General features: G+C 44.4%; 1 protein-coding gene across 1 annotated transcript in view; it reads left to right on the top strand.

The window, feature by feature from the left end:
* Positions 1 to 20,734, top strand: part of MYO1A (myosin IA) — a 359,821-nt gene that overhangs the window by 61,343 nt on the left and 277,744 nt on the right. Inside the window, exon 3 of the mRNA XM_086959948.1 lies at positions 8,177 to 8,292. Coding sequence (XP_086816074.1) covers positions 8,177 to 8,292 — 116 coding nt within the window. The remainder of the gene's footprint in view (positions 1 to 8,176; positions 8,293 to 20,734) is intronic.

Raw genomic sequence — 20,734 nt, 5'->3', positions numbered from 1 at the left:
CCTGCCGCAGCTGAGTAAATCTGAACCTTCCTCTCTACCTCATCTTCAAGACCCCACATCAAAATACCATTAAAACGCCTCAAAAATACCTTGACGTTCAATCCACTTAATCTTCTTTAACCGTAGTCTTCATCCTCATTCTGTGATGTTGTCATTCTTCCCTAGACATTGCCAATTCAATCATCCTGCAAAATGTTCTCCCCGCCCTAACCATGCAAAATTCAAATGCCCTAACAAATTCTGCACCTTTTGCAATTCTAAGTTGTCTACTGGCAATGCCTCCTCCAGCAACTGCAATAAAACCCCACCTTCTCTTGTGGGAGTCATGCCTCCCTCTTCACTGAATCCTACTCACTACCTAAACATATAATAAATGTGCTCAAGCCCTTTGTTTTCTTTGGCACAGAAGGCACTCCCAAATCTATCATCAAATCCTGAAAGGCGAACAACACATACCCACACTTCCTACAGGCAGACCTGCATGTGAGAAAGAAATCGTCCAAGTAATATGTAACCCTGCTCGAAGCAGTCACCTTCGAAAACACCCTTTCCTGAAAGGTTCTGAACATTTCAAAAAGCGAACAACAATGAACACTCAATGGGCGACACTTTATCCTCATATCTTTCCTTCAAACTCCATCCCTAACAATGGATGCTCCTCCTAGTGCACTGGTAGCAGCTGAAAGGTAAATTTTATGTCACACTTTGTCATCTCTGCCCTGGTCCTGCAATTCCTAATCAACACTGCACTGTGTACATTACCAAACTGTACCAAACTGTCCTCTTATCCATTTGTTCTCCCCCTCCTTCTTGTCCTTCTCCTTTTTTAATCTGGCTTCTTACACCCATTTTACATCTGCCCCGTGCACTTTTGGCTCTCCATCCTCCATCACTCCTCCTTGTTCGGACTCTACCCCTACTCCCCAGTCCACCTTGGCCTTCCTGCTCCCTGATTTATCGCAGTCGACACTTCCTACACCCACATTCCTCAAAGCTGCTCCCCCACTCCCATGCCCCTGCTTCCTGGTACTCCACCAGCATCTCCTTGTTGAAGATGAGATGTGCTTCAAGCAAAAGATCTGCCCTCCTTACCGCCACCTCCTCTGCATCTCTAACTGGCAAACTATTGGCACCCAATGAGCTTCTATTCCTCACTGGCGTCTTCAATAGACCAATCTCTCTCCTTATATAAGGCTGACGCCCACCTTGTGCACCTCTTCCAACTCTTGTCACAAACCATGCCCACCTACCCAGTCCTCAAACCCTAAGTCCATTCAAAGTCCTCTCTTTCTTCCCCTTCCTTTCTTTCACCTTCCATGTTCCCCCATCTCCATCCTCTTCATAATCTGGGTCCACATACTCATCCTGCTCCATCATCACCCTTCTTGCTAGTTGCTGGCTTCTCTCCATCCTCTATGCCTCTGTGAAAAGAAAATCCTGTCCATTTCAATGCCATTGTCAAGCAGGCCCCCAAAGACATGGGCCTGTCTTTGGGCTGATGCTTGTGAGCCGCCTAAGACTCTGCCAGCTAGCTGCCCACTGCTACTGCTGGATCGTAACTGCTCTTGCATAGTGATCACAGGGGGCCCTGCCCAGGTTCCATGGCCCCACACATCCTGTTATCCTCTAGGATGCACCAAGCCCACTACACCCTGCCCCCAACCATCCTACACCCCACTACTCATCCCTGTCTCCCCTTGTCTACTCGCTTTCTGTGCGTCACACAATTTTAGTTCCCTTCACACGGTGAGGAGCTGAAAGCACACAGTGGCAGAAAAGATAAACTGGAAGCACTGCACAAAGTGGCTTTCCAGCTCGTCCTTGGATGCAGTAAGCAACCATTAACCCTTAAAGGCTTGGGAATACACCCCAGGACGTCAGTGAAAGCCTTAGCGACTCTTTGTATTTTTGGGGGGATGGGAGGGTAGTGGGCTTAATGGACGGCAGGGTGCCTGGTAGGTAGGTCTCATTGTGATGCCCCGCCACTTCTGAGCCCCCCCCCCCATACTCACACTGTGAAATGTATTTAAGGTTGGCAGGTCTGAGACAGTACTACACTCTTCAGCTCGCCCTGCTGAGCTTCAGTCACCACCGCAATGCTCGTCCTTGTCTTTCCTACCTAGGCTGATGTACCCTTCTTCTTCATCATCAGCTTTACCCTCATTTCTCTACCGGCGCACTCCAGACTTCTCCTTGCATCACTCGGTTGCTTAGGGGGCACCTTGTTCTCTCTTGCAGGCATAGAACTGCTCGCTTGACTCAAATTTAGCAGTCTCAGCTGATTGGACCCAGAGAATTCCTTCTTCCTTTTCCAGCCTCTGTGCAGCGCCACTGGAGCCAACAGGCACCATCCCCCAGGTTCTGCTCTACCCCATGGCTAGGCTGTCTGCAGGCTCACCCCTGCGTGCCCTACTCTTCAAACCAGCACTGTGGACTCGTGGTGAGAATATCATAAATTCTGCTACCAAGTCTGTCTCCATTGTAGTGTTCTGTGATCATGTGCAGTAGGACCTTTGTGATCCTAGGCGGATTCCTTACAAAGTTACATAATCAGTTGGGAGGTATTTGGGTGTGTCTGGTCAATAAAGTCTATGAAGCTTTGTGTTCAGTTAATGGTTGCATGCCGAAGAATAAAGACGTGTACTACAGAGCTACGTGTGTGGCGAAGTCACTTGCGTGCTGCAGAGCTGGGTTGGATGCTACAACTGGCGACAAGTAGGGGATATGTGCTCCACAGAAACGAGACTGCTCTCCCTGAGAGTTTGTGAAGTCCAGCAAACTGCTTCTGCATGCCACGTGCCCCCCAAAAGAAAGTTACGTTTGGCATATGTGGAGTCAAAGTGCTGCTCTACCTCATACAAAGCCCTTGAAGAAGGGGAAGACCCTACAAAGGAGTGCCATGAGAAAGCTGGCCAAAAGCATATTGGAAAGGCCGAAAGAAGAGGTACTGCGCCACAATGTGACACAAGCCATCATCTATAAATAGCAGAAGCACTAAAGGGCGTGACCGCCAGGTGCAAGAAAGCACAAGAGACAGAGACCACAAGGCACAAAGAAATGTTAACGGCAGCAACAATTGAGTACAAGAAACAAAAATCTACTAATCAGCAAAAAACATGCAAAGCGCCATACAACCTCAAAATCTGGAGAGGGGACTTGAGCGAAAACACAGGTGTTGTAATTACAAAGCCATCGGTCACTGCAGAAATGACTAAAAAGGTAACTGGTGACACTCAGCACAACTCAAAAGGTCTTCAAGAAATTATAGTTCTCCAATGGCCACAGAAAAGAGCCCAAGTATGACGCAGCCGTGTTCCTAAAACCACCACCACCATTTGATGCCGCCAAAAAGCAGAATATTGGTACCAGATGGATTGCATGGATCAAAACGTTTGTGACTTCATAGATACTCTAGAAGTGAATGATAAAAAGATCATCAAATACTTAAAGAACCTTGCAGGTGATGGTGTGAAAGCAGTGATAAAGAAAATATCACAAGCTGATGAAATATCATACCTAAAGTTCAATCACATGCCGAATGTCGACTTTAAATGATACATTTTCAACCAGGCAAGACAGCAAGCTATTGAACCAATGGATGAGTTCCTCGAAAGACATGAGACCCTAAGACTTGACAAGGTATTCATTGCTGAGAGAGCTGAGGAACGTGCAGATTGACAGGCTGCTGATATGCAAGCTGGAACATCCCAGAATGGATCAGCATTGGTCATGAAAAGCAAGCCGAACCACAAAGTTGAGGACCTGAAGACAATGTCTCCCAAGGAAAAGAAATTGTGTTTCCGATGTGGATTCATGTTTCCACTCTAAGGTAAATGTCCGACATTGGACAAATTAGCAAAGGGTGTGGGAGAGGAAGCCATTTCATAATGGTCTGCAAAGCAAAAGAGAAATTAAATGTGTCATGACTAAAGGAGAAAAGGGGTGTCAGAAAGATTCAGAAGCATGCAAGCATGCCTACAAGGCCAAACAGCAACATCAATTGAGGCAAGCAGAGACTGTACAAAGTTTATCGTCCTCAAAGTCATCTTCCAAAAGCTCTTCAGCGTCATCGTTGAGCGACTGTGAAGAAGATGGGTGTGCACGGGTGATGTTACCTGCAGAAAAATCATGAGCATATAGGAATGACTGCTTGCAAAGAAGAACAAAAATCAAAAAGAGATTGCCATATGAAGTGCCCAACTCATTTGGCTGATCCCCCAAGATCACGCTAAAGGTAAATGGCTGCCCTTTCGTTATAGACAGCGGTGCATCAATCGATATCATGCCGGCAAAAAAGTAAAACGAACTGTCTCCGGTACCAAGTCTAACGCAATCGAAAACAACGTAGGCTGCTTCTACATTATTGAAAAGTCAAGGGTCATTTGAAGCGACCATGAGGCATAAGAAAGCGACAGTACAAGCACCAATTCATGTCCTCCAAAGTACTTTGTCGAATGTGTGTCTACTCACTTTCAGCACTGCTGCTGACATTGGACTGATAGCCATCAACTACAACCTCAATGCACATTCTTAAATAGTAAGTCGATTCCTATTGTTATTTCATGGACTAGGGAAACTTAAGACAATGAAGGTGCAATTTCACATTAATGAAGATATTCGTTCTGTTGCTCAGCGACACCGTCAGATTGCTTTTCATTTACTGGAGGCCGTTGAGAAAGAACTGGAAATATTACTAAAGCATGACATCATCAAGCACTCTACTGGTCTGATGCCATGGATTTCGCCCGTTGTGGTAGTGCCAAAAAAGGACAGTGGAAGTGCAGTGCCATTTGTGTTGATATACACCAAGCCAACAAAGCAATTGAGAGCAAAATACATCCCGGTCCACACATAGCGGACATAATTCCTCAGCTGAATGGCGCCACACAAAAGGAACATGACAAAACTCTTATGCAAGTATGTTGTTTGCTTGCCGACGCAGGTCTCATTTTAAATCCAGAAAAGTGTGAGTTTCACAAAACCAAATTAAAGTTCTTTGAGCATATTTTCTCTGAAGGGGGAATGACTCCTACCCCTGAAAAAGTCCAAGTATTGTCATCCACCTGTCCTCCTCAAAATGTAACCATGCTGTGATCCTTCTTAAACTTGACCAGCTATTGCTCCAGCTACTTTCATGATTATGCCACGGTGCATGCCCCATTACGAGAAATGACAAAGAAGAATGTTCCCTTCCAACTGACTTCTGAATGTGATCAAAGTTTCAAGAAAATCAAAACAAGCAATTGAAAATGCAACTAAAATGGCTTTGTTTGATTCAAAGTTACATACTGAGATTGTTGTAGATGCAAGCCCGGTGGGGTTGAGTGCGATCTTTGCTCAACACAATGGACATCAAATGCCCAGAGATAGATTGTGGCCTATGCCAGCTGAGTTCTATTTCAGACTAAGCATGCCTATTCTCAGTCAGAAAAACAGAGCCTAACTGTAGTGTGGGCTTGTGAGCATTTTCATGTGTTTCTGTATGGAAAGCATTTCACCATTGTCACTGACCACCAGGTGTTGTTCACCATTTTTGGAAATCCAAAAGCCATGATGCCTCCTCGCATCGAAAGGTGGGGGTGGAGATTGTAAACGAATTATTACCCTATTGGGCAAAAGCCTGGGAAGGATCAAAACCTTGCAAATTACTTCTCGAGTGCTGTTAAAGAGTTACAGTGCAACATCTAAAGCAGCTGAATCATACATTCATTTCATAGTAAATTCGAGCACCCCTGCAGTTCTATCCATTGAGCAGATCCTTGCTGCTCCCACTACAGACAGAGACATGATCACATTCAAGGAAATAATTGCAGCTCAATCATGAAGAAAACACCCTCAACCTCTCAATGACATTGAATATAAAAAATTCAAAAATGTGCAGGAAGAGCTTTCTGTCACTCAAGAAGGTATCATTATAAAGTTTCGACAATTGTCATACCTGAGAGCTTGAAATGTAAAGTTATTGCACTGGCAAATGAAGGGCACCGTGGCATTGTAGCCACCAAGAGAGCCCTCCGAAACCAAGTGTAGTTTTCTCACCATGATGAACGAGTCGAGAAGGAACTGAAACCATTTCATCTGTGTAACTGCTTGTCTCCCGAGACAACACAGCATCCACTAAAAATGTTTGACCTTCCTAAACAAGTGTGAGAGAAAATTGCTGTTGATTTCTTTGGACCTTTAAAAAAATGACCATCATCTCATGCTAGTTATTGATGAGTATTCACATTTTCCCTTAGTGGAAGATTTATTGTCGACCATACATGAGGAATTTATCGAGAGGCTGGATTATGTTTTTACAGCATGGGATCTTCTCTCCATCCTCAAATCTGACAATGGTCCACCCTTCAGTAGCAGAAGGTTTAAGGACTTTCTTAGTTGTTTGAATGTGAAGTATCAGAAAAGTATCGATGCTCGTCGGCTCCAAACTTCACGAGTGAAATAAGTCTGCCCAAGCCAAGCATCTGAGTCTACATCTACGATGCCAGATGATAGTGCAACTCCTTCACATCGTATAACTCCATTTGGAAGATTGGTGCAAGCACCTCGACGACTCATTGCGGAACTCAATGTATATATGTTGTCCATATATCCTATTTAACAAAGGGGGAGATGTAGTGTTGTGTTATCATGTGCAGTAGGACCCTTGTAGTCCTAGGCTGACTGATTACAAAGTTACGTAATCATTTTGGGAGGTATTTGGGTGTGTCTGGGTGTGGTCAATAAAGTCTATGACGGTTGCATGCCGAAGAATAAAGACGTGCATTACAGAGCTCCGTGGGTGGCATTGTAACTTGCATGCCCCAGAGCTGGGATGGATGCTGCATCCACCCACCTTCTTGGTCTACATCTGCCTACTGCTCTGCGTTCTACCACCATCCCAGGCACCAACAGGTTGCATCTCCCAGCCTAAAGCAGCAATCATATGCCCCGTTCACCTGTTCCTCATTAACTTCCATCTTCCAACCACCGCCTGACCTACCGAGCTACTGAAAGCAACCAACCCATAAGGTGCGCAGGGAAGAGCAAGAAAGAGGGTGCTCTCCCCGACCACCTACTAAAATCTCTTTAGCTCTCACCTTTATTCCCTGACCAGCCAATTGACTCTCTAACTACTGTCAGCTTGCTCCAACAGCCTAAAGTGCCCAGGCTTGAAACGCTATTTACTTAAGTGCTTAGAGCAGCAAGATGTAGAGATTGTATACAGTGCACTGTTTATATCAGGATGTGTATCATGCTGCCATGTACACAAACTGTACACGCTTCTCTGTCTGTGCAATGTCCTGGCGTAGACAGACACAATTTGACAAAAAGAAGTGCTGCATGCAGTGACTTTGATACCAGTGGCGCCAGTCACGTACTGAGGGTGGTGGGGTCAAACACAAAAAAAACAAATGAAACACTTAACTTGAGGCGCCTCGCAATGCCCTTCTCCACCAGTCGTCTCCTTTCCAGGCAGGCTCGAGCTCCAATGCAGGACTAGGAAAGTGCACTCATGAATCCTGGTGCGTCTCTCAGTGAGAGAGATGCGTCAGGATTGGAATGGAGCGGCCTGTTGCAGCGCTCCTAAGTGCACTGAAGGCCCGCGCTTTCCCTAACCCAGCTGAGCCTAGTTAGAGAACTTTAAAAGGCGCATGTCTGGCTGGCCGTCCCAAGACGGCAGGCCAAAGAGACATGTGCCTTTTAAAGCGCACTGTCACAGCTCACTGCTGCTGCCACTCGTCAGCACTGGCCCTGTCCCATCTTGTCCCTCAGTTCAGGATTGGTCAGTAGCTCAAAATAAAATGGTCATAGATAAACTTTATTACTATTTGATTTTTCATCTCTGGTCTGTGGAGCGACGCTCCTCTGCTCAAACGGAGGAGCCACTCCTGTGATACGTGAAATGTTGCCTGCAAACATTTTCTGTCCCCCAGGCTCTACTAACCATACTCAAAAATGGTGAGGGCTCACAGTCTGGCATCCCAGTGACCTGGAGACTAGTTGTTACTGGACTCCTAAATAGACATATACTTGTGAATTTGCAGTAAGTGGCACAATGCATGTCCACCCCGCCGTTTGCCAATTTTCGCAGAAGATGATGAAATGGATGCTATTTTTGTATCATTCCAAGATTGCTTTGATGATACCTTCCTTTCTAATGCTTCCTTATGTCCTTTGTCCTTTCTCCTCCCAGACCTACATCGGGAACGTAGTCATCTCAGTGAACCCCTACAAGCCCCTTCCCATCTACACGCCGGAGCATGTCCAACAGTACAGGAACTGCAACTTCTTCGAGCTGAAACCACACATGTAAGTCCGGCAGAAGCACTGTTCTACCCCGAGGCTCAGTGGAGCTCCCTGGGGGTGTGGGAGGAGTGTACTGGGAGGGAGACTGCAAGCAAACATCCTACCAAGCCCTAGGGAAAGGAGTATTGGATAGATGCGCTTGCCAGATGTCCCAGGTCAAGAGTACATGGCTCATCTAGGCATGTTTTCTCTCTGCATTTTGGCATGTGAAGGTCTGCATTTTTCATGATCTCTGCAGGTGAGCACATTTAAAAAATGCAAAGAAAGACTAGAGACATGGCCACATATTTGAAACTCCCTCATATTTACAATAATACTAGATGCACGAGAGCTTATGCAAACATTCATCCGCCATCAGTGCAGCTTCATTCTTTCTGCAAACTTAGGAAATGTTCAAGTCCATCCAATTTTTTCATCACAAAGTCTCAAAAATGGGCAGCTATTAAAATTAACATTTGTCAAGCACATAATAGCCCAACACCCTTACACAAAAGAACATCACTAACAAGTTTACTTGCGCTCCATTGGCACCCGCTGAGGTGCCTCCCTCATCATGACTGGAAAAGACACAAGCCCCTGCTGTCCTACTATTGCAGCTCCTCCAATAGACACACTAGACAACCAGGTGACCTGTTTCATCAACATCAGTTTCACAGAAGGTAAGGTCCCCAGGACCCTTAAGAACTCCTTAGTTACATCACTCCTCAGAAAACACTCTAGACCCACAGACCCCAATTACTACCTTCCTATTGGAGACCTCCAGTGGAACTTAAAACAAGCATTTGGAATGCCATAGGTCTCGCATTTACGCAACTTTGAGCTATTGGCATTATAAATGACAATGCCTTTTATTTATGTTTTGGTTTTTAAACATAAATAAAAGGCATTGTAATTTACGATGCCAAAAGCTTAAACTTGTGTGAATGCAAGAACTATTGCATTGCAAATGCTTGTTTTAATGAGGCAAAAAAAAAAAAAGAAACAGAGCGCCGTGTCCCTGAAGTGGGCGCCACGCTCAGTATTAAAGTTTTACAAATTAAAAAATAAACAGAGCGCAGTGTACCTGAAGCAGGCTCGCGCTCATCAAATTAAAAAAAAAATGTAAACTGAGCACAGTGTCCCCAAAGTGAACGCTTTGCTCAGCATACAATTTAGAACGAATAGCGCTGTATTAGAAAATCGTCCACCATTGTCCCCCTCACTTTCAATAAACAAAATAGTGCTCATCCCCTTATAATGCAGACTGTGTAACAAGCCAAGTAAAAGGTCCAGTCCTTATGGGCGGTAACAATTGGAGAAAAGGCGGTACCAAGGCTGGACTAACAAGCCTATTTTCGAATCAGAAGCCAGCATTTAGGAATGACACTGACAAAAGCCAATGACAAATATGGGTGGAGAGTGGGTGGGGCTTCCACTGCATGTCCTAATACTGCTAGGCTCGACCTAAAAAAGTAGTTACCTGACAACCCGAAGAACACATCAAGTCACACAAAATCCTTGCCATGCATCAATCCGGTTTCGGACCCAAGGACTACACAGAGACCATGCTGGTAAGCATGAGTGATGGTCTACATGGACTAGCAGAAAATGGTATAATGAGACCTCTGAGCTGGATTTAACATAGTTGACCACAGCTTCCTGTTATTTGGATCCCAAACACCAATACCTCCTGCTTGGCAACCAGATGGCTTAAGTTCTTTGTTGAAGAATACAAGTAAAATGTGAGGAGAGGAAAACTCCAATCTCATGCCCACAAAGCCTCCTGCACAGTTCTACAATGCCCCCTATCATCCTTCTCTTTTAATTGCTAGATATAACCTTTAATAGACCTGCCCGGCACCGACCACCTCAGTTCCTGCAGTTATGGAAACAACATGGAGGTGTACTTCATAGTCATAAGTCTTCCAACCGACCTGAATCAGTCAACAAAAGAATAAAAAGCTATTTCTAGCAACCACATGACAATGTAGGCGGGGTTGTGGTGAAATAAAACAAGCAATAACTTCATGCAGGCTTGGAGTTCGTTTTGTTCACGCCCAAGATGAAGGGGCAGGAAGCCCCGAAACGCGTCGGCGAAAGACAATATTGCCGGGGAAGAAAGATGCGAAGGAGCACATCTAGCCTGGAAGGCGGGAGGTGACGTGTGCCTTCTCAATGCTCAGGGCATTTGGTATTAAATATATATATATATATATCCAAAAGGTCGTCGTAGTACACTCTGCCTTCCGCGCAGAACAACGAAGAAAGCGAGACCACAAGATAAGTGCAGTTTCTTAGTGTAGTTTATTTCGTGCCAAAATTAGAGCCTGCAATTCCGCCATGACGCGTTTCACCTCGAGAGAGGCTTGTTCACATAGCGTGTCATGAACACAAACGAGGGTTTTTAAAGTGCGAATGCATAATTCAATTCACATGTGCAAATTGCATTTTTTTAAAGTCATAAACAGTGAAGACATACTGCGTTCATTCAAACATGGATAAAGGGCATAGTGCCCGAGGGGTTCCAATGTGCAAAAACGCAATGGTAGAGTATAACCATTATCCTTTTAAAATTTATACAAATGAATAGGTAAATTTCATTTCATATATATACACATGGTTAAAAAAATTTATATATATTAATTAAACCATAAATGAGTTTCATTTCATATATATACACATGGTTAAAATTATTAAACCATAATGATTAAATTCATTGATTATTCTCCATATATATACACGAAATTTAGTCAGTATATATAACACAAATAGTTTCAGGAACCTTCATTTATCACTTTTAGAAACGCACGGCTTCACTTAAAAAAGGTTATTATGCCCCAGTGGGCATGCATAGAACAATTGCACAAGCTAAATAACGAAAATAAAGACATGCACTTTTTAAGACATCCTCCTATAGTTACTGCAGAGCAAAAAGTGTTAATAAAGTGAATAAGTGCTAATACTGGTGATTAAAAACATGCTACAGTTAACTGCAGGTAGCAAAGTCAGATAAAAACAGAATGAGAGTCAGCTAGGGGAAATTACTATTTACACCAGGAATAATTCCTAAAGAATATATACTACAGCTAGAGGCAGGTGTAAAGATCCTCGCTATTATTGAGACCTCCCGGGCTCTTTGTATTGAATTCAAGAATGAATCTGGTTTCCAGGAGACGCAGTTTTGCGTCCCGGTTACCCCCTCTCTTCAGAGGCAACACTGAGTCCACAAGGAAGTACTGTAAGCTGCTGGGGTCACTATTATGTGTCGTTTCAAAGTGTCTGGCCACTGGGTAGGCCTGATCCTTCCCGGAGATTGCCCTCAGATGTTGTAGAATGCGCTTGTGTGCAGGTGGGCGCGTACTCCCAACATATTGCAATCCACAAGGGCATTGCAAGACATATACAACGTATTCTGTCTTGCATGTTAATCTTTTGTTGATAATGAAGGGTTTATCAGAGAAAGGACTTGGGACTTGAGTTTTGTTAATTCCGTGGCGACAAGCCTTACAGGTAAGACACTTTTTGAAACCAGTGATGTGATCCATCCAGGACTTCGTGGGTTCTAACATGTTACTGACTAGGGCACTGGCAAGGCTAGGAGATTTGCGAAAAGTTATACTAGGTTTATCTGGTACTAGGTCACCTATAATAGGGTCACCTTTGACCAGATTCCAGTTCTTATTTAAGATTTTCCTAATCTGGGAATGTTGGTTACTGTAGGTTACAATGGCTCTAGATTGAATTTGCTCATTGTTATTACCTTCTGCACTGGATTTGATTTTAGGCATAAGTGCATTCTCCCTCGTGATTTTCCTAGTACGTCTAATGGCTCCTTCTATTAGACTACTGCTGTAACCTCTTTGCAGAAATCTCGCTTTACTGGCTTGTTGTGCCAGATCACACTCCAAGTCGGAGCTGCAAATTCTCCGCAGTCTTAGCATCTCCCCGTAGGGGATGCTGCGGATCAGGTGTTGGGGATGCTGACTGCTGGCGTGTAAAACTGTATTGCCAGCAGTTATTTTTCTGTGTAGCCTAGTTTGCAGAGTTCCTTCCCTGATATATACCTCCACATCTAGGAAAGTAACCTTTTCCTTGTCAATGTGTGATGTGAATTCCAAGTTATTCATATTCAGTTGTTTTACAAAATCAATAGCCTCTTCCTGTGTTTCCCTCCAAATAAAAAACAGGTCATCAATATACCTCAGGTAAAGCATAACCTTGTTTTGCATGGTTTCTATGTGGTCACCCATCAGGACCTGCTCCTCCCATAGCCCCATATGCAGACAAGCAAAGCTTGGGGAGAAGCAGGCCCCCATGGCCACTCCCCTCATTTGTTGGTATATTTGGTTATTAAAAATAAAAAAGTTTTGTTCCAAACAAATCTTTAACATACCAACAATCATTTTGTTATGCTGTAAGCATTCCATGGGGCGTTTACCAAGGTAATATTCAACAGCCTTAATACCATCACGGTGTCGAATTGATGTGTACAAGGAAGTTACATCCATGGTGATAAGCAATAGGTCATCATCCCAGGTAATTGAGGCCAGTTTACACAAAAAGTCAGTTGTGTCCTTAACATACGAACCCAAGCTCTTCACCCACTCCTGTAAGAAGTAGTCTATATAGCGGGAAATACATTCCGTGGAGCAGTCTATGGCCGATATTATTGGCCTTCCAGGGGGCACAAGGGCATCCTTGTGCACCTTGGGTAGAAGGTAGAAACTGGGGATGACTGGATAATCCTTCTTTAAATATTTGAATTCATCAAATGAAATGAGTCCACTGCTTCGCCATGCCATTAGCTTTGAGTTCTGGTCGGCCCATGCAGCTCTGACAATAGACAAGTTGCTCTTTTTATAGCAGTCAATATTGCCCAATTGGAGCTCTGCCTCCTTGATGTACTCCTCACGTTTCCAAAGGACAATATTGCCACCTTTGTCGGCCGGCTTAATTATGACTTTGTCATCATTCTTCAATTTTTTGACCAAGTTATAATAGCATTGATTCTTTCTGTTGATGACTCTTTCTTTGTTATTTGAGGCAGTGTAAAGTTTTTTCAGGTCACCAATGACGAGCTCGTGGTATACATCCAGATTGTCGTGGATAGATACAGGAAGGAAGGTGGATTTAGGCTTGAATGGAGTTATACTGACGCCCCTGCCAACGGTTTCGTCAGTAATTGCTGGTACTTCTGTACTCTCACACTGCAATTCCCATATTTCTTGCATTTCCATACCTTCACCAGCAGTTAATAGTGAGGGACTCGTTGGCAGTATCGTTTTTGGTTTTTTGTATGGGTGTTGTCGATGGAATTTATTGAGCTTCAGCTTTCTTACATATCTGAAAACATTCATCCGAGTGTCGACATAATTGAAGTCCCTAGGGGGACAATATGACAGTCCCAGAGATAGAATGGAAGTTTCCCTGGTAGTTAAGACTATGTCAGTGAGGTTGATTACTGAGGGGGCGCCATTGTTTGTCCTCTTTTCTTGTTCCACCTCCCCCTGTTTGATTTCTTTTCTCCTCCTGGTTTTGTTGCATTTCCTGCGTTCTGCCCGTTTCCTGTTTGCCCTCTGTTTCCTAGTGGGGCCTTTGACTGTGAACTTGAGCGCAGAGTATCCCTTCTGTTCTCGCACAGGCAGCTCACCTCCTGTGCTGGGGTAAGTTTTGTAAACCCCAATCCTTGTCCCTGTTTTTTGGAGGTACCTTCCTCTGCCTCACTTTCTGGAGCTGAACTCAGGTCCGTGGAGGAGATAGATACGGACGTTGTTTCTCTTGCCTTGCGTCCTGTACTGCCAAATTTAGCCTTAATCCCATCGAATTTGCGTGCAAATGTGAAAATATGTCCATTCACATAATCAAGCCTGTCTCTTTCGAATTTAAAAGCCTTACGCTTTTTAATGATATCCTCTTCCTTTGCTAATGGGTTTTCCATGTCTTCCCTCATTTTTTTCATTTCCTCATTGACTTCAGTTTTAGCCAACGCCGCCTCTATTTCTTCAATTTCGGTTTGAAGTTTTAATCTGTCACTTTCCGCGTACTTGACAAGGATTCTCATTAGCCTTGCCGATGATTCCAGGTTGGCAGTGGCCCATTCCTCAAGCATGTGTGGGTCCGGGTTGTCATAACTCGGGGCTAGTGTAATTCGAAGACCCCTAGGGACCCGCCCAATCTCCAGGTATCTCGTGAGGGATTTGTTCTCCCACCACTTAGCCTGCTCCTTCTTTGAAAGTTTTTCTAGCTTGCGGAAAGTGTCTCTGATAGTTGGATTAGTGTTCGTTCCATCCGGCTGTTGGACGGGTGTTAATGAATCTCCCCCTGCCGGGCTCTCAAAAACTGACTCCGCAGCCTGCTCCCTGTTCCGCAACACCGCGGCGGACATTGCGTTATGTGGCAAATTGATGTCAGGCACTTTTAACTAAGAAACTAAACTGGCGGGGAGCGCTGTTTTAAATCAACGCGCACCCCACAAGGCACACTCTCCACTGCGATTGTTGTTGCTGTCTTACCCGGAAACGGGCTGCCAAACACCACGGTTTTCCTCCGGTGTCGATGGCTCCACTCTTCCTTGGCAGACGTGTGCCTGTCTCGCAGGGGCATACACAGCTTCCTCCTACCGGAGTGTCAATAAACGGTTCCGGGTTACAGAACCACTGCTTCCTGCCGTGTCACCGCCCAGATGGAGAGGGATCTCGCATGTAACCAGGAAGCTTCCAGTCACCAATACGTCCAAAAGGTCGTCATAGTACACTCTGCCTTCCGCGCAGAACAACGAAGAAAGCGAGACCACAAGATAAGTGCAGTTTCTTAGTGTAGTTTATTTCGTGCCAAAATTAGAGCCTGCAATTCCGCCATGACGCGTTTCACCTCGAGAGAGGCTTGTTCACATAGCGTGTCATGAACACAAACAAGGGTTTTTAAAGTGCGAATGCATAATTCAATTCACATGTGCAAATTGCATTTTTTTAAAGTCATAAACAGTGAAGACATACTGCGTTCATGGAGGTGTACTTCATAGTCATAAGTCTTCCAACCGACCTGAATCAGTCAACAAAAGAATAAAAAGCTATTTCTAGCAACCACATGACAATGTAGGCGGGGTTGTGGTGAAAAAAAACAAGCAATAACTTCATGCAGGCTTGGAGTTCGTTTTGTTCACGCCCAAGATGAAGGGGCAGGAAGCCCCGAAACGCGTCGGCGAAAGACAATATTGCCGGGGAAGAAAGATGCGAAGGAGCACATCTAGCCTGGAAGGCGGGAGGTGACGTGTGCCTTCTCAATGCTCAGGGCATTTGGTATAAAATATATATATATATATATATTCACTGAAAAAACCATAGGTTATAGACCATATATAGTTAGGAATTGGCATTTACAAAACCTTGAAAATTCACTGAAAAAACCATGGGTTATAGACCATATATAGTTAGGAATTAGCATTTACAAAACCTTATTTTACTCACACAAAACCATTGAAATTCCATATATAGTTAGTTGCACTAACTATATATCGCGCACCCGCAATCCACTGCTGATGATGTCACATATTACATCATTCATGACATGGTCAGTGACATCACTGATGACATCACTGATGACAACTCAAATGACATCACTGATCACAAATAAAATGACATCACTGATGACATCATCCAGTGACTGTATGTTTCTGTAAAGTTAAAATATGTCTTACATATTGAAGAATGAGTGGATGTATAAGTGTCTGGATGAAGGATTTAGTAGATGCATGACAGACTGTATGAGAGAGTGATTAAATGTGTCTCACTGAGTGCATGGGTTAGTGACTAAACTGTCTTAATTTGTGCATCATTATGTCTGTTGTTCTGTAAACTGCTGGATGTGTTGATCAGTAGCTATATGAGTAACTATATGGGTTATTGATTGGTTGCCCAAGTATTTGTATGGGAGAGTGAGTGTGTGTGTGTGGGAGGCTGGGAGGTGTGTGACTCTGTGCATAGATGTGTGAACAGTTGATTCACTAAATGTATGGGTTCAAATCTGCATGTGGAAACAGCTGTATGGGTGGTTGACGGTGTGCATGAGTGTATTGGTGAGTGAATGGATATCTCAGTGCTATATGTCAAAGTAAGTACATATGTAAAACACAGTACATGTGAGAGTTGACATATATAAATTACTGTGTATAATAGCTAGTGAATGTGTGAGTGGCTGCATGGATCATTGAAAACTTGTATCAGTGATTGTATAAGAGAGTAAATATGTGTTAGAATAAGTTTCAATAAGTAAGGTGTGTATAACTGTATAGTTGAGGAAATTGGGGTGTGATTGATTCTTTGCATGACTGACTAGGTGTATGAGTAACTCTATGGATGAGTGACAATCTGTGAGTGTCTGTTTACACTGAGTGTATCTTAGGTTATATTAGAGTCTGAACAGATTAATCGTATTATCACATGAATGACGTCATCAGTGATGTTGTCAGTGATGTCATTTGAGTTGTCATCAGTGATGTCATCAGTGATGTCACTGACCATGTCATGAATGATGTAATATGTGACATCATCAGCAGTGGATTGCGGGTGCGCGATATATAGTTAGTGCAACTAACTATATATGGAATTTCAATGGTTTTGTGTGAGTAAAATAAGGTTTTGTAAATGCTAATTCCTAACTATATATGGTCTATAACCCATGGTTTTTTCAGTAAATTTTCAAGGTTTTGTAAATGCTAATTCCTAACTATATATGGTCTATAACCTATGGTTTTTTCAGTGAATTTCAATGGTTTTTTAATAGCAAATATCAAAAGCTGTAAAATGTCAAGTACGTGGTAGGTAAAAACTTTTTCGTGTCTATGCACGCTGATGTGCTTTGAACTCTGCCCTCCCCCCCCCTCTTTTCTTTTAGGAGTATTCTCTCTTTGCAGATAGTGAAGGGTAGGTAACGCAGGCCTTTGCCCCCGTTGTAACCCGTCGTGCCTGCTTCCCTCTCCATTTGATTGATTGTTATCCAAGCATTTACTGTTTTGGAATTGGTTCTCTTTGGTTCATTCTCTATTTACAAACAAGCACAGAGTCGCAATACTCTGTTTAGTCTTTGCAGATAGTGAAAAATCGTTAGAAAAAACAAAAGGAATCAAGCAAAATCAGTAGGCCACTAATGGGATCTCTTTTTGACCTCGCTAAAATAGAAACATTAGGAACAACCCCTCATGAGAAATATGAAACTAGTGAGAGGAACTGAGCTCGACGCCATGATGGCTGCAAGACAGCTCGGCTCCGCCGCCCACCCCGCCCAAAACAACGACAAACCCTATGCAAATATTATACATATATACAACACACCAGCAAAGTAACAGGGTAAAACGTTTTATTAAATAACTATTTACATGGCAGCCTGCTGCAACATCGATCCAAATGCATGCCGCCGTTCCCGGGATTTCTCCCCGACTACTCTGCGGCCTACGAGATGGAGAGGCCGGGGCTTTGACTAGGCGGGGCCTCCGGCCGCAACCACAGCGCCAACGATCGCTGCTGACGGAGGGGAGCCTTGCCGGTGACAGCCACTGATCTGAAGAACCGCTGCCTGCGGTGCCTCCCTGAGCCGCTTGACGGAGGCCCCCGAGGGGAGGTGTGCTGGCGCGGACTCGGAGGGGGCGCTTGACTCCTGCCCCCTCCCCAAGTCTTGTTGCCCTGGTGTGGCCTGAGATCGCCCCCGACATAGGCGGTCGGCTCCCGGGGTCAGGCGGAACTTGTTGCCTTTTGGTGACTCTTCCATTCTGGACCTTGTCCCACAATCCATTTGACCTGAAGACACGTCCTGCGGTGCCCTCGCAATGCGGCCTGGTCCCTGAATGTGTGCAGGGGGACGGTATTTCTTGCTCGGCCAGCAGAGTTGCCCCCACTCTTGCAGCCTACGACATGGAGAGGCAGGGGCGTTGACTAGGCGGGGCCTCCGGCCGCAACCACAGCACCAACGATCGCTGCTAACGGAGGGGAGCCTTGACGGTGAGAGCCACTGATCTGAAGAACAGCTGCCTGCGGTCCCTCCCTGAACCGCTTGACGGAGGCCCCTGAGGGGCGGTGTGGTAGCGCGGACGGGGAGGGGGCGCTTGGCTCCTGCCCCTCCCCAAGTCTTGTGGCCTGAGATCGCCCCCGACATAGGCGGCCGGCTCCCGGGGTCCGACGGAACTTTTTGCCTTTTGGTGACTCTTCCATTCTGGACCTTGTCCCACAATCCGTTTGATCTGAAGACACGTCCTGCGGCCTGGTCCCTGAATGTGTGCAAGGGGACGGTATTGATTGGATCAAGATGGCGGCTTCACACAAAGCTGACTCAAGTGTTGCTGCTGATGCTATGCAGACAAAAACTGGTTTTCAGTTTGTACATTCTTCAGGATTTTTCCATCCAAGGCTGGTTGAGAGTTTGTAGAATGATGGCTTCAGATTTTCAACATACTACTCTTCAACATTCTTCATAAATGTAATTCTGGTCCTGCCGCTACTTATTGGAGACATTAAACTATACTCTGGACCTGCCTGGCCTCGACCAAAATGGCGCCAGTATGGGAGCGACTTGCAACTCCTTATGACGTTCTAGTTACTTAGCCTTGACGTTATGGGGGATGTATGCGGTCTTTGTGCACATGGCGGGCGGGGAAGGGTACTGACTGGGAATACGGACAACCCTATTGATGTCAATTTTTCATTATTGATTATTGTATTAATAAAGCTTCGAAGTAATGTAAACCATGATACTCGCCCATGTTGTGCGTATGGACGATTTTATTGTAACTGATCCTGTTATACTTTCAATTAAAAAATCAACCTTCACTGATCCTACAACCGTTTATCACGTTTAGTTTTTTCATTATTGATTATTGTAATAATAAAGCTTCGAAGTGATGTTACCCATGATACTCGCCCATGGTGTGCGTATGGACGATTTTATTGTAACTGATCCTGTTATACTTTCAATTAAAAAATCAACATTCACTGATCCTGCAACCGTTTGTCACGTTTAGTTTTTTCAATTAAATGACTCGCTTGTTACATACTCCTATACCCCTGGCTTTTGACAGACACCATCTTGTAGAATAAAGGGCTGCGTCAAGGGTGGTATTGCCCAGAATGTCTTGTTTTCTAGTGCTCGTAATAACGAAGCCAGAACTGCCGAAAGGGATTCTGGTCCTGCCGCTACTTATTGGAGACATTAAACTATACTCTGGACCTGCCTGGCCTCGACCAAAATGGCGCCAGTATGGGAGAGACTTGCATCTCCTTATGACGTTCTAGTTACTTAGCCTTGACGTTATGGGTGATGTATGCGGTCTTTGTGCACATGGCGGGCGGGGAAGGGTACTGACTGGGAATACGGACAACCCTATTGATGTCGATTTTTCATTATTGATTATTGTATTAATAAAGCTTCGAAGTAATGTAACCCATGATACTCGCCCATGGTGTGCGTATGGACGATTTTATTGTAACTGATCCTGTTATACTTTCAATTAAAAAATCAACCTTCACTGATCCTACAACCGTTTGTCACGTTTAGTTTTTTCAATTAAATGGCTCGCTTGTTACATACTCCTATACCCCTGGCTTTTGAAAGACACCATCTTGAGGAATAAAGAGCTGCGTCAAGGGTGGTATTGCCCAGAATGTCTTGTTTTCTAGTGCTCGTAATGACGAAGCCAGAACTGCCGAAAGGGATTCTGGTCCTGCCGCTACTTATTGGAGACATTGAACTATACTCTGAACCTGCCTGGCCTCGACCAAAATGGCGCCAGTATGGGAGCGACTTGCAACTCCTTATGACGTTCTAGTTACTTAGGCTTGACGTTATGGGGGATGTATGCGGTCTTTGTGCACATGCGGGGAAGGGTACTGACTGTGAATACAGACAACCCTATTGATGTCGATTTTTTATTATTGATTATTGTATTAATGAAGCTTCGAAATAATGTTACCCATGATACTCGCCCATGGTGTGCGTATGGACGATTTTATTGTAACTGATCCTGTTATACTTTCAATTATAAAATCAACTTTCACTGATCCTGCAACCGTTTGTCACGTTTAGTTTTTTCAATTAAATGGCTCGCTTGTTACATACTCCTATACCCCTGGCTTTTGACCCTTTCCTACGCGCGGTCTGTACTATCGCCCTCGGGCGATCTATGTAATGAACAGACTACCATTGCCGAAACACAAGGGAATGCATCTCAGAGAGATAAGTCAAATACGTGGTAGATAAAAACATTTTAGTGTTTATGCACGCTGATGTGCTTTGAACGATGCCCCCCCCCCCTCCTCATCATTTAGATTACCACCGCCCATTGCACAAAAGCGTACCGGGCGCTCCCCACGCAAAAATAAAATGATTTTTTTTTTTTTTTGTTGCCGCGGGGCCCTTTTAAAGCCTCCACATCAAACCTAGCGGGTCAGGGAGGATCTACTATGCCCCCTTATGGTCATTT

The sequence above is a fragment of the Lissotriton vulgaris genome, chromosome 1_1 (assembly GCF_964263255.1).
Source record: "Lissotriton vulgaris chromosome 1_1, aLisVul1.2, whole genome shotgun sequence".
NCBI lineage: Eukaryota > Metazoa > Chordata > Amphibia > Caudata > Salamandridae > Lissotriton > Lissotriton vulgaris.
Note: the sequence above shows the minus strand (reverse complement) of the source record. Positions and strands in the feature narration are given on the sequence as shown.